This window comes from Somniosus microcephalus, chromosome 28 (genome assembly GCF_052327205.1).
Source record: "Somniosus microcephalus isolate GS21.2 chromosome 28, FLI_Smic_1.0, whole genome shotgun sequence".
Taxonomy (NCBI): Eukaryota; Metazoa; Chordata; class Chondrichthyes; order Squaliformes; family Somniosidae; genus Somniosus; species Somniosus microcephalus.
The window spans coordinates 11,084,630-11,097,705 of NC_141014.1; the positions used below are offsets into that span (position 1 = coordinate 11,084,630).

General features: G+C 59.0%; 1 protein-coding gene across 6 annotated transcripts in view; it reads right to left on the reverse strand.

Annotated features, from left to right (window-relative positions):
• The window catches only part of LOC147098788 (ubinuclein-2-like), a 106,305-nt gene that overhangs the window by 42,970 nt on the left and 50,259 nt on the right, over window positions 1-13,076 (reverse strand). For all 6 annotated transcript variants that reach the window (XM_085969474.1, XM_085969472.1, XM_085969470.1 and 3 more), the window contains exons 7-10: window positions 8,072-8,142; window positions 7,459-7,588; window positions 4,177-4,295; window positions 236-349 (exon numbers count right to left, since the gene is read on the reverse strand). In XM_085969474.1, coding sequence (XP_085825600.1) covers window positions 236-349; window positions 4,177-4,295; window positions 7,459-7,588; window positions 8,072-8,142 — 434 coding nt within the window. The remainder of the gene's footprint in view (window positions 1-235; window positions 350-4,176; window positions 4,296-7,458; window positions 7,589-8,071; window positions 8,143-13,076) is intronic.

Genomic DNA, 13,076 nt, shown 5'->3' on the forward strand with positions numbered 1-13,076 from the left:
AGAAGGCAGAGAGAACGAGAGAGAGATAAAAGAAAGAGATTAAGAGCCAGAACAGAAGTGTTTATAACTATTTTATTTTGAAATCTCCAAAATGAATGGCTGGCCCCGGAAGAACAGATATTTCTGCTAATTTACGAGTCAATAAGGAAGACAATCAGAAAAACCAGTGTGTTTGGGAGATAAAGGCAAAAACAAAATCTCTGCAGGGGCAGCCCTCTGCCCGTGAAATTCCTACCTGACGTAATCATTCCAAAGAAACTTTTTCCGTGGTCCCATGACTCTTCGGCCTGGCTTATCGTCATCATCCTCTTCAGAGCCATTTTTGTCTCGGTCCTCTTCAGACGCCATCCTGAAAAGGCACCCAGCACATCAGTGAGAGGCGGAGAGAGCTGCGAATCGGCATCTGCCCCCCCACCCCCACCAAGCCATAACAAAAGGATTAGGAGCAGGAGTCGGCCACACGGCCCCTCGAGCCTGTTCCGCCATTCAACAAGATCATGGTTGAACCTCGATCTAAACTCCACTTTCGTGCCCGATCTCCATATCCCTTGATTCCTCTAGAGTCCAAAAATCTATCCACAGCCCTCTGGGGTAGAGAATTCCAAAGATTCACAACCCGCTGAGTGAAGAAATTCCTCCTCATCTCAGTCTTAAACGGCCGGCCCCTTATCCTGAGACTGTGCCCTCTAGTTCTAGGCTCTCCAGCCAGGGGAAAACAACCTCTACCCTGTCAATCCCCCTCAGAATCTTATGTTTCAATGAGATCACCTCTTAATCTTCTAAACTCTAGAGTGTATAGACCCATATTCCTCTCTTGGATCCAGAACCAGCACCAGCTGCTATTGCTGCCTGGGCTCTAATATTCTCAGGCACAGACACCGACTGTGACCAATGACTACGGCCTTCAGGGGGAGGACCAGAACGCACTGAGCATGTGCAGTCAGAGGGCACGTCTGGCATATTCATTCACGGGGTGTGGGCGTCGCAGGCAAGGCCAGCATTTATTGCCCATCTCTAACTGCCCTCGAGAAGGTGGTGGTGATCCACTTTATACAACTGAGTGGCTCGCTAGGCCATTTCAGAGGGCAGTTAAAAGTCAACTACATCACTGTGGGTCTGGAGTCACATATAGGCCAGACCGGGTAAGGATGGCAGATTTCCTTCCCTAAAGGACATTAGTGAACCAGATGGGTTTTTACAGCAATCCGATAGTTTCATGGTCACCATTACTGATACTAGCTTTTTATTCCAGATTTATTTAATGAACTGAATTTAAATTCCCCAGCTGCCGTGGTGGGATTTGAACTCATGTTTCCAGATCATTAAGTCCAGGCCTCCGGATTATTAGTCCAGTACCCTAACCACTATGCTACCGTACCCCGTAATGTAAGCAAATTAAAATTAAATACTGGAGAGCGAACCCGCTTCCCCCCCACCCCAATAAATCACCACGGCTCCCCGGCCACACACAAACACCCTGCGACAGACCAGGAGCAAAGAGATTTAGGGGTCCAGATACACAAACCACTAAAAGCCACTGCACAGGTACAAAACGGCTAATGGAATGTTGGCCTTTATCGCAAGGGGGCTGGAATACAGTCGGGAGGAAGTTGTGCTTCAGCTGTACAGAGCTCTGGTTAGACCCCATCTGGAGCACTGTGTTCAGTTCTGGGCCCCGCACCTCAGGAAGGATACATTAAGCCTTGGAGGGGGTGTGGCGCCGATTCACCAGAATGCGACTGGGGCTTAAAGGGTTAATTTATGAGGATAGGGTACACAAACTTGGCTTGTATTCTATTGAATTTAAAAGACTGAGGGGTGATCTTTACAATGATAAAAGGATTCGATAGGGTAGATACAGAGAGACTATTTCCTCAGGTGAGGAATCCAAATCAAGGGATTAGACCGATGTCATTCTGGAGTGAAATCAGGAAACACTTTCTCACACAAAGCGTAGAAGAAACTTGGAACTCGCCGCCAAAAGGCTGTGGACGCTGGGGGGGTCAATTGGAGCTTTCAAGACGGAGATAGATTGTTGTTGGGTAAGGGTATCAAGGGATACGGAGTAAAGGCGGGTATGGAGTTGATACTGAATGGCCTACCCCTGTTCCCAAGTGACAGAAAGAGATTGGAAAATGGTTGCAATCGGAACGTGCGTCGAGCTCGCCACTCAAATGCAGCACAATTTGATGCTGGCGTATTCCACTTTTTGCTCAGTTTGCTTTTCAACCCTTGTAGAACACAACTGCTTTAAGAAGTGATTGTTAACAGCCTGGGACCTGGTGCTGTGGGGTCCACCCAGTGTACATGACACAGATCAGCAATATCAACACCCAAGGTGCAAGGTCTGATGAAAGATTGGATAGGCTGGGGCTGTTTTCCTTGGAACAGAGGAGGCCAAGGGGAGACTTGATTGAGGTGTATAAAATTATGAGGGGCCTAGATAGAGTGGATAGGAAGGACCTATTTCCCTTAGCAGAGAGGTCAATAACCAGGGGGCATAGATTTAAAGGAATTGGTAGAAGGATTAGAGGGGAGTTGAGGAGAACTTTTTTCACCCAGAGGGTGGTGGGGGTCTGGAACTCACTGCCTGAAAGCGTGGTAGAAGCAGAAACCCTCATCACATTTAAAAAGTACTTGGAAATGCTGTAACCTACAGGGCTATGGACCAAGAGCTGGAAAGTGGGATTAGGCTGGATAGCTCTTTTTCTGCTGGCACAGACACGATGGGTCGAATGGCCTCCTTCTGTGCCGTAAATTTCTATGATTCTATGAAGGCACTGCCTGCCTGCAATGATTGCCTTTGCCTCACACAAAGGGCGGGCTTGATGCAACAACGTGCCCGTCCATGTGTGTTTGCAGCCTGTTCACCTCTTCCCAATCCTTTCCTCACCCCATGACCACTCTCCAGCATTAGGGGCGCGAGCTCAGGGTTGTACAGGCCAATGATAATGCCTCATCTTCTGCCCCAGCTAAGATTAGCTAATTTATCACCAAGCCCATCTCCTCCCCTGGCTCAGCGCATCTGCTGCTGAACCCCTCATCAATGCCTTTGTTACCTCCAGATTCGACTATTTCGATGCTCTCTAGGCCAGCCTCTCACCTACCACCCTCCGTAAGCTTGAGCTCATCCAAAACTCTGCTGCCTGTATTCTAACTCACACCAAGTCCCGTTCACAACACCAATATTCCCAGAGTTGTGCGGCCGCACATGAAGCCGCTCACAAGCTGCTCCCGTTGGAAGATTGCGTGCATTAAAAGGGACCGCGCATGGAAAAAAGAATTAGAGGCAACATTGCTCATCACGCCTGTGCTTGCTGACGTACATTGGCTCGCGGTCACAGCTCGGTTTTCAAATCTCTCCATGGCCTCGCGCCCCCCCCCCCACCCTATCTCTGTAACCTCCTCCAGCCCTACAACCCTCCGAGATCTCTGCGCTCCTCCAATTCTGGCCTCTTTTGCAGCCCTGATTTGCATCGCTCCACCATTGTCGGCCGTGTTGTCAGCTGTGTGGGCCCTAAACTCTGAAATTCCCTCCCTAAACCCCTCTCTCCTCCTTTAAGCCTCTCCTTAAAACCTACCTCTTTGACCAAGCTTTTGGTCACCTGTCCCAATATCTCCAGATGCGGCTCGGTGTCACATTTTGTTTGATAATCGCTCCTGTGAAACGCCTTGGGATGGTTTACCACGTTAAAGGCACTGTATAAATACAAGCTGGGATCTGCTAATCTGGATGACTCAGTGTTACACCTGGCAGGGTTTTAATTCACAAGCTACTGGGACATTTCTCCAGACATGCTCCGCCATTGCTCATTTGAAATTGGCCGCTGGAGGGTGTGGGACGAAACCCAGAATGACTCACTTTACAATCTTCCCTGGGGAGAAATGCTTGGCTCCCCTCCTAGTGCTACCACATCACACAAAGAACCACAGGACCGAACTTGTTCCTCAACAGTCCAGGGTGGGAGTGTTGGGGCTCTAGGGTACTGTGACGATCTAAATTATAACGAACCAGAAAGTACAAGGGGAAAAATACCTCAGGAAAAGTCAATGAACTCTAGCCACCTAATTAATAGGGCATGCCATTCATTGTGACCTCTATGGCCGAGTACTTGGTGCTTGGGGGGCGCACTTGGAAGAAAGCAAATGGAAAAGCGGGGTGAGGGGTGCACATACTTGGCAAACCGGGCCTGTGTATGTGCTTGCAGTTCCTCCTGGTATTTTATCAGCTGTGCTGGCATCACGTTTACCACTGCTTCCTTCAGCTTCTGCATCGGATCCCGCAACCGCTCGTCCTGGGAAGGCAACACAGACATTGAGAAAAGAATAGAACTCTCATCTCTACAGTGCCTTTCATGGCTTCAGGACGTCCCCAAGCGCTTCACAGCCAATGAAGTCATTTTTGAAGTGTAGTCGCTGTTGTAGTGTAGGAAACTCGGCAGCCAAATTGCACACAGCAAGCTCCCACAAACAGCAATGTCATAACGATCTGGTTTTAGTGCTGTTGGTTGAGGGATAAATATTGGTCAGGATACCGGGGAGAACTTCCCCTGCTCTTCTTCGAGTTAGTGCCAGGGGATCTTTTACTTTCGCCTGAGGCGGCAGACAGGTTGGTGTATGGTTTAATCTCTTATTCAAAAGGCGGCACATCCGACAGTGCAGCAAGTACTGCACTGGGGGTGTCAGCCTAGGTTATGTGCTCAAGTCTCTGGAGTGGGGCTCGAACCCACGACCTTCTGGCTCAGAGGCGAGAGTGCTGCCCACTGAGCCACAGAGTGAGCAATTTTACTCTGTGTACTAGTCGATCTCCTTTTGGTGTTGCACACGGAGATCAGATGCAGTCGTCAGATTTGGCAGGGTTAAAGGATGGGCAATATGTGGAGCAGAGTGTGCAATCATAATCCATTCCCAGTTTAAAATCAATCACTTTGTACTTAAATGTAGATAGTACTCTCATTTTACTTATAATTAAAGAACAAAACTTATGGCAATTTACGAAGCAGACAACTCGAGTTGTTTGGAGCCTCAGGGGCCGAAATTCAGTTATGCCCTGTTTGGGGGCGGTAACCAAATTAGCCCCTCACATTTAGCTAAATTGGGCTTACCGCCCCGGCAAGGAAGCAGACTGCTATCTCGGGCGCTCCACTTCCTCTTGGGGCGGTGCGTGGGGCGCCCAAGTGCTATGTGGACGCTCCGCGTAGCGCTAACCCGCTTCAGCGCCCCTCCCCTTCCATTAAAGGGGAGGGCCGCTCTGCACACTGCAGGCCGTTTGATGGCCTCCACTAGCCCACCAGGGCGGCGTGGTGCCGCGGCCGCAGCCCGGCACCGAGATGCGGTGCCGGACGGTGCGATGGCGGCCATGGACCAGGCCAAGGGCCGCCAAGAGGGGCCGACCGCAAAATAAAAAATGTCAGCACAGGGTGCAGCCGGACCGCCCCTTTAATTAGCGCCCCACCAGTGGTGTGTGGCCCGGCTCGGGACCTGCGAGGCTGTCGCTGACATCGCCCGTGGCAGCCTTGCGAGGCGCAGCCGAATTTTGGCCGCGGGGCTTGCAATGACGTCATCGCCGGCGGCGTGGCGCTATTGCCTAGTGCCTCAGTAGCACCCTGCCAAATTTCTCAGCAGGCCCGCCCGGGTGATAAGCCCTTAACGCCCCCCGGAGGCACTAACTGCAGGCACAAAGGAGCCAAATTTCACCAGCTCAGTTTCCCTCCAGCACAGTCCAATGAGGTGGGAGATGCAAACTTGTGGCTCTACAGCACCACCGCAGGCGGGAGGATGTAATTACAGTGTGACAAGTTTACATAGGCAGTTTCCATTCTAAATGGGGACATAGGAATTTATAAATGGGAAAAGATGACAATAGTGGCATTGACGGGAAGTGCATTTTTAATATTCTGTCGATAAAGCTGGGAAGTCCAAACAATGGCAAAAGGGTCATCTGTGGCTTGGGAGCTCCAGCTATTGAGCCCGTCAAGTCCCGAGTGAAACATTTCTTACGCTGCTTGGTTCCTGTGTTTGAATTCACAGATCTAGTGGTCTGGAAAGGACTGTTCGGATTGAAGCTCCCTCACTGGTGGAAGACTTCACAACTTAAATCGAGGAGGCGGGGGAGGTGGAAGGGTTAGGATTTGTGCTTCATCAACATTTAGGCAGAATTTGTTCTTGTCTTTTTGCTGCTAATTTTCATTTAGCAGTGGTGCTCAATGTTTGATGCCATCGCTGTTTCTGTGTGACCTGTAGGGCTCGATGTTCGGCCACTAACTGACGCATGGAGACAGAAAGTTGGACATCCCTTGTATAAATGCAACAACGGCATTGGAAAGGGTGGCGAGGAGGAGCTACTAGACTAATTCCCAGTTTAAAGTGTCTTAGTTATCAAGATAGGCTAAAAGAGTTGGGACTCTACACTTTAGAGAAGCATAGACTTAGGGTGATCTGATTGCGGTTTATTAGATAATGAAGGGAATAGATTGTGTTCCAGTTGACAGTTTGTTTCAATTAAACAGGTTAGGGAGGACCAGGGGCCACTAATTTAAGTTGTACAAGGCTAGATCGAGGTTCGATGTCAGGAGGTGGCTCTTTTCCCAGATAATAGTGGTCCTCTGGAACAGGCTGTCGGCTCATGCGGTGATGCTGATTCACTGAATTCCTTCAAGCGAGAGCTGGACCTGTTTCTGGCTGGGGCGGAGATCACCTCTTACAGAAGGTGGGCACTGCAGGGAATTCAGGACCAGAGTGAGCTCCTGGACTAGTTTCAATCGCCTGGATGGATCAGGGAGGAAATTCCCAGATTTTTTCCCCCCAAATTGGTCTGGGGTTTTTTTTTTTTTTGCCTCTCCCAGGAGATCCCATGGTTTCGGGTGGTGTGGGGAGTGTATATATGTTGTGACACACAAGGTATCGCAATTGTGTGGGACAAGCTGGGTGGACCAGAGGGTCTTCTTTACCTGCCTGTCATTGCTCGTAGAAATCGCAGCTACACTCAGCCGTTCACTGCCTCCCCAGTATACGGTGGGGACGCACCCCACTAATTGCCTCCGAGGAACTCGTGCGGTATTGGGCCTCTACAGCCGCCACTGTGGTGATCAGGGAATAGTACGTGCCTGCTGTAGGGACACAGAGCGGCTCAGGGCAGATGCTCAGTTGTTACTTGGCTCCTCGCTAACGCTGCACTTGGATGAGAAACAGGAAGAAGCCCAGCCTTGTTAAGATTGGAATCCCTTCCCTTCAAGAGGCCAATTATAATGCCCCTACTCTTACTCACACCGAGAGTCACTAGCTCAGCAAAGACTGGAAACCAAAGCTGGAACCCGCTGGCAATGATTGGCACACTTTGTCCCGCTTATCTCTCTCTCTCAGTATTTTATTTGGCCGGGGTTCTACACAGGACAATAATCGCATGTGTTTGGAAAGCAGAACACAAATTCTGTACACTTGCTTTTCAGCTCTTTGTACCTGCTCGTTGAGGTGGAGTTTCTTCAGACGTTTCATTAGCGTGTCCTTGCTGCAGGGCAAGAAGGAGGCCAGATAGCCATAGACTCCCGAACGCAGCATCAGATTCAACTCCTGCATCTGTAGCTCAATGCTGCACACAGACAGACAGAGGGACAGGCAGACACTACCATTAGCAGCAAGATATCAACGAGGAAACTTGCGTATAATCCCCCACCCGCCCAGCCATTGATCTTTCCTCTCTCCTCCCAAAATTGAAACTCGCAAAACTTCCAGCAGCCCCGTCACTGAATCTGTCACTTTGAGTGTACGCAGGGAAGGAGGAAGTCATCATTTAGTAAATGAACAATCTTATGTGCCTGCTCGGTTTTGGCCCCCATTATCATCTTTTATACTTAGATCAGAAAACAGGATTAGACCATTCAGCCCCTCGAGGTTGTTCTGCCATTCAATTAGAGCATGTCCGATTCCCCTTTTATGATGTGGGAATTTGCCTGGAGTTTAACCACTGTTTTGGGGGAATTATACTCCAAAATTCTACCCATTTTTCTGAGAAAATTGCAATGCAGAGGTCTTATCCTTAATCTTAGAAGTCTGAAGAAAGCAGAATACTTACTCCAGCAGGATGGTGTTAATATCCGGGGTGAAGAATTTCTTCTTTCCTTCCGCTTCAGAGACCTTACCAGCCTGAGTAAAACAGACAGTCACAGAATTAAAGGTACAGGCCAGGCCTGGAGTAAACAGACAGTCACTGTATTAAAGGTACAGGCCGGGCCCGAAGTAAAACAGACAGTCACAGTATTAAAGGTACAGGCTGGGCCCTGAGTAAACAGACAGTCACTGTATTAAAGGTACAGGCTGGGCCCTGAGTAAAACAGACAGTTACTGTGTTAAAGGTACAGGTTGCCCTATAATCATTCCTGGGCATAAATCATCCAAATCACTCAGTTAGAATCCAGCCTGTAGCTCACTGCATGTGTCCAGTGAGTAGAGGAGTGATATACTGTCACTATATATAGGAGTGTTAGACCCAGTAATGTACAATGTTGCACTACTATATATATATCTACTAGCTGGGGGAAGCCCGGCTTTGCCAGGGCTGTTTTGGGGCGGGCGGTTTAAATCGAGTGCCAGGCTTTGGGGCCCTGTCTGTGTCCCTTTGTGAATCTGCTGCCGGGCAACATTTCTATCTTTTAATACCTTGAAAGATGAAAGTGAAAGTACTTATAAAACGTTTTTGGTAAATCTTATGTTATTTTTAAAAGAGATACTAACTTTCAAAGTAGTTTGAGCTGGAAGCTGAAGTCATAGCACTGAAACAATGGCTGCCAGATCCCCGAGATGAAAAGGATTAGACCCGCCCACACACACACACACCGATTGGCCAACCATCAGGGGACCGTATGTAGGATTGGTCAATTGTGACGGCACAGGATTGGTCGAACCTTGACGTCAGTCAATCAATGCTAGCAGATAGAGAGTTTAATTTTGAAGGTTTTTTGCATAAGGCGCGAACAATTTTCGTCCAACCGAAAAGTAAATACACTTACCAGCGTCCCGGAAGCGTAAGCTTTCTTCGGAGGTAACGCGCGCGTAGGTACGCCGTATAACTTTCGAGCGCATAGCCGGACAGACGCACACCCGAGGACAGACAAACAGAAGGACAGACAGACAGATCGATTCCTTTATATAGATAGACTAGCTGGAGTGCCCGGGGGGGCGAGGGAGAGGGGGGGGGCGAGGGAGAGGGGGGGCGAGGGAGGGGGGGGGCGAGGGAGGGGGGGGGCGAGGGAGAGGGGGGGGCGAGGGAGAGGGGGGGGCGAGGGAGAGGGGGGGGCGAGGGAGAGGGGGGGGCGAGGGAGGGGGGGGGGCGAGGGAGGGGGGGGCGAGGGAGAGGGGGGGGCGAGGGAGAGGGGGGGGGCGAGGGAGAGGGGGGGGCGAGGGAGAGGGGGGGGCGAGGGAGAGGGGGGGGGGGCGAGGGAGAGGGGGGGGGCGAGGGAGAGGGGGGGGCGAGGGAGAGGGGGGGCGAGGGAGAGGGGGGGCGAGGGAGAGGGGGGGCGAGGGAGAGGGGGGGCGAGGGAGAGGGGGGGGAGGGAGAGGGGGGGCGAGGGAGAGGGGGGGGCGAGGGAGAGGGGGGGGCGAGGGAGGGGAGGGGGGGGCGAGGTAGAGGGGGGGGGCGAGGGAGAGGGGGGGGGCGAGGGAGAGGGGGGGGCGAGGGAGAGGGGGGGGCGAGGGAGAGGGGGGGGCGAGGGAGAGGGGGGGGCGAGGGAGAGGGGGGGGCGAGGGAGAGGGGGGGGGCGAGGGAGAGGGGGGGGGCGAGGGAGAGGGGGGGGCGAGGGAGAGGGGGGGGGCGAGGGAGAGGGGGGGGGCGAGGGAGAGGGGGGGGCGAGGGAGAGGGGGGGGCGAGGGAGAGGGGGGGCGAGGGAGAGGGGGGGCGAGGGAGAGGGGGGGCGAGGGAGAGGGGGGGGCGAGGGAGAGGGGGGGGGCGAGGGAGAGGGGGGGCGAGGGAGAGGGGGGGCGAGGGAGAGGGGGGGGCGAGGGAGAGGGGGGGGCGAGGGAGAGGGGGGGCGAGGGAGAGGGGGGGCGAGGGAGAGGGGGGGGCGAGGGAGAGGGGGGGCGAGGGAGAGGGGGGGGCGAGGGAGAGGGGGGGCGAGGGAGAGGGGGGGGCGAGGGAGAGGGGGGGGCGAGGGAGAGGGGGGGGCGAGGGAGAGGGGGGGGCGAGGGAGAGGGGGGGGCGAGGGAGAGGGGGGGGCGAGGGAGAGGGGGGGCGAGGGAGAGGGGGGGGCGAGGGAGAGGGGGGGGCGAGGGAGAGGGGGGGGCGAGGGAGAGGGGGGGGGCGAGGGAGAGGGGGGGGCGAGGGAGAGGGGGGGGGCGAGGGAGAGGGGGGGGCGAGGGAGAGGGGGGGGCGAGGGAGAGGGGGGGGCGAGGGAGAGGGGGGGGCGAGGGAGAGGGGGGGGGCGAGGGAGAGGGGGGGGGCGGGAGGGGGGGCGAGGGAGAGGGGGGGGCGAGGGAGAGGGGGGGGCGAGGGAGAGGGGGGGGGCGAGGGAGAGGGGGCGAGGGAGGGGGCGAGGGAGAGGGGGGGGGCGAGGGAGAGGGGGGGGCGAGGGAGAGGGGGGGGCGAGGGAGAGGGGGGGGCGAGGGAGAGGGGGGGGGCGAGGGAGAGGGGGGGGCGAGGGAGAGGGGGGGGGCGAGGGAGAGGGGGGGGGCGAGGGAGAGGGGGGGGCGAGGGAGAGGGGGGGGGCGAGGGAGAGGGGGGGGCGAGGGAGAGGGGGGGGCGAGGAGAGAGGGGGGGGGGCGAGGGAGAGGGGGGGGCGAGGGAGAGGGGGGGGGGCGAGGGAGAGGGGGGGGCGAGGGAGGGGGGGGCGAGGGAGAGGGGGGGGCGAGGGAGAGGGGGGGGCGAGGGAGAGGGCGAGGGAGAGGGGGGGGGGCGAGGGAGAGGGGGGGGCGAGGGAGAGGGGGGGGGCGAGGGAGAGGGGGGGGGGCGAGGGAGAGGGGGGGGGGCGAGGGAGAGGGGGGGGGGCGAGGGAGAGGGGGGGGGGCGAGGGAGAGGGGGGGGCGAGGGAGAGGGGGGGCGAGGAGAGGGGGGGCGGGAGAGGGGGGGGCGAGGGAGAGGGGGGGCGAGGGAGAGGGGGGGCGAGGGAGAGGGGGGGCGAGGGAGAGGGGGGGGCGAGGGAGAGGGGGGGGCGAGGGAGAGGGGGGCGGGCGAGGAGAGGGGGGGGGGCGAGGGAGAGGGGGGGGGGCGAGGGAGAGGGGGGGGCGAGGGAGAGGGGGGGGGCGAGGGAGAGGGGGGGCGAGGGAGAGGGGGGGCGAGGGAGAGGGGGGGCGAGGGAGAGGGGGGGCGAGGGAGAGGGGGGGCGAGGGAGAGGGGGGGCGAGGGAGAGGGGGGGCGAGGGAGAGGGGGGGCGAGGGAGAGGGGGGGCGAGGGAGAGGGGGGGGCGAGGGGGAGAGGGGGGGGCGAGGGAGAGGGGGGGCGAGGGAGAGGGGGGCGAGGGAGAGGGGGGGCGAGGGAGAGGGGGGGCGAGGGAGAGGGGGGGCGAGGGAGAGGGGGGCGGAGAGGGGGCGAGGAGAGGGGGGGCGAGGGAGAGGGGGGGCGAGGGAGAGGGGGGGCGAGGGAGAGGGGGGGCGAGGGAGAGGGGGGGCGAGGGAGAGGGGGGCGAGGGAGAGGGGGGGCGAGGGAGAGGGGGGCGAGGGAGAGGGGGGGCGAGGGAGAGGGGGGGCGAGGGAGAGGGGGGGCGAGGGAGAGGGGGGGCGAGGGAGAGGGGGGGCGAGGGAGAGGGGGGGCGAGGGAGAGGGGGGGGCGAGGGAGAGGGGGGGCGAGGGAGAGGGGGGGCGAGGGAGAGGGGGGGCGAGGGAGAGGGGGGGCGAGGGAGAGGGGGGGCGAGGGAGAGGGGGGGCGAGGGAGAGGGGGGGCGAGGGAGAGGGGGCGAGGGAGAGGGGGGCGAGGGAGAGGGGGGGCGAGGGAGAGGGGGGGCGAGGGAGAGGGGGGGCGAGGGAGAGGGGGGGCGAGGGAGAGGGGGGGCGAGGGAGAGGGGGGGCGAGGGAGAGGGGGGGCGAGGGAGAGGGGGGGCGAGGGAGAGGGGGGGCGAGGGAGAGGGGGGGGCGAGGGAGAGGGGGGGCGAGGGAGAGGGGGGGCGAGGGAGAGGGGGGGCGAGGGAGAGGGGGGGCGAGGGAGAGGGGGGGCGAGGGAGAGGGGGGGCGAGGGAGAGGGGGGGCGAGGGAGAGGGGGGGCGAGGGAGAGGGGGGGCGAGGGAGAGGGGGGGCGAGGGAGAGGGGGGGCGAGGGAGAGGGGGGGCGAGGGAGAGGGGGGCGAGGGAGAGGGGGGGCGAGGGAGAGGGGGGGCGAGGGAGAGGGGGGGCGAGGAGAGGGGGGGCGAGGGAGAGGGGGGGCGAGGGAGAGGGGGGGCGAGGGAGAGGGGGGGCGAGGGAGAGGGGGGGGCGAGGGAGAGGGGGGGCGAGGGAGAGGGGGGGCGAGGGAGAGGGGGGGCGAGGGAGAGGGGGGGGCGAGGGAGAGGGGGGGGCGAGGGAGAGGGGGGGGCGAGGGAGAGGGGGGGCGAGGGAGAGGGGGGGGCGAGGGAGAGGGGGGGGCGAGGGAGAGGGGGGGGCGAGGGAGAGGGGGGGCGAGGGAGAGGGGGGGGCGAGGGAGAGGGGGGGCGAGGGAGAGGGGGGGGCGAGGGAGAGGGGGGGCGAGGGAGAGGGGGGGGGCGAGGGAGAGGGGGGGGCGAGGGAGAGGGGGGGGCGAGGGAGAGGGGGGGGGCGAGGGAGAGGGGGGGGCGAGGGAGAGGGGGGGGCGAGGGAGAGGGGGGGGCGAGGGAGAGGGGGGGGCGAGGGAGAGGGGGGGGCGAGGGAGAGGGGGGGCGAGGGAGAGGGGGGGGCGAGGGAGAGGGGGGGGCGAGGGAGAGGGGGGGGGCGAGGGAGAGGGGGGGGGCGGAGGGAGAGGGGGGGGCGAGGGAGAGGGGGGGGCGAGGAGAGGGGGGGGCGAGGGAGAGGGGGGGGCGAGGGAGAGGGGGGGGCGAGGGAGAGGGGGGGGGCGAGGGAGAGGGGGGGGGCGAGGGAGAGGGGGGGGCGAGGGAGAGGGGGGGGCGAGGGAGAGGGGGGGGCGAGGGAGAGAGAGGGGGGCGAGGG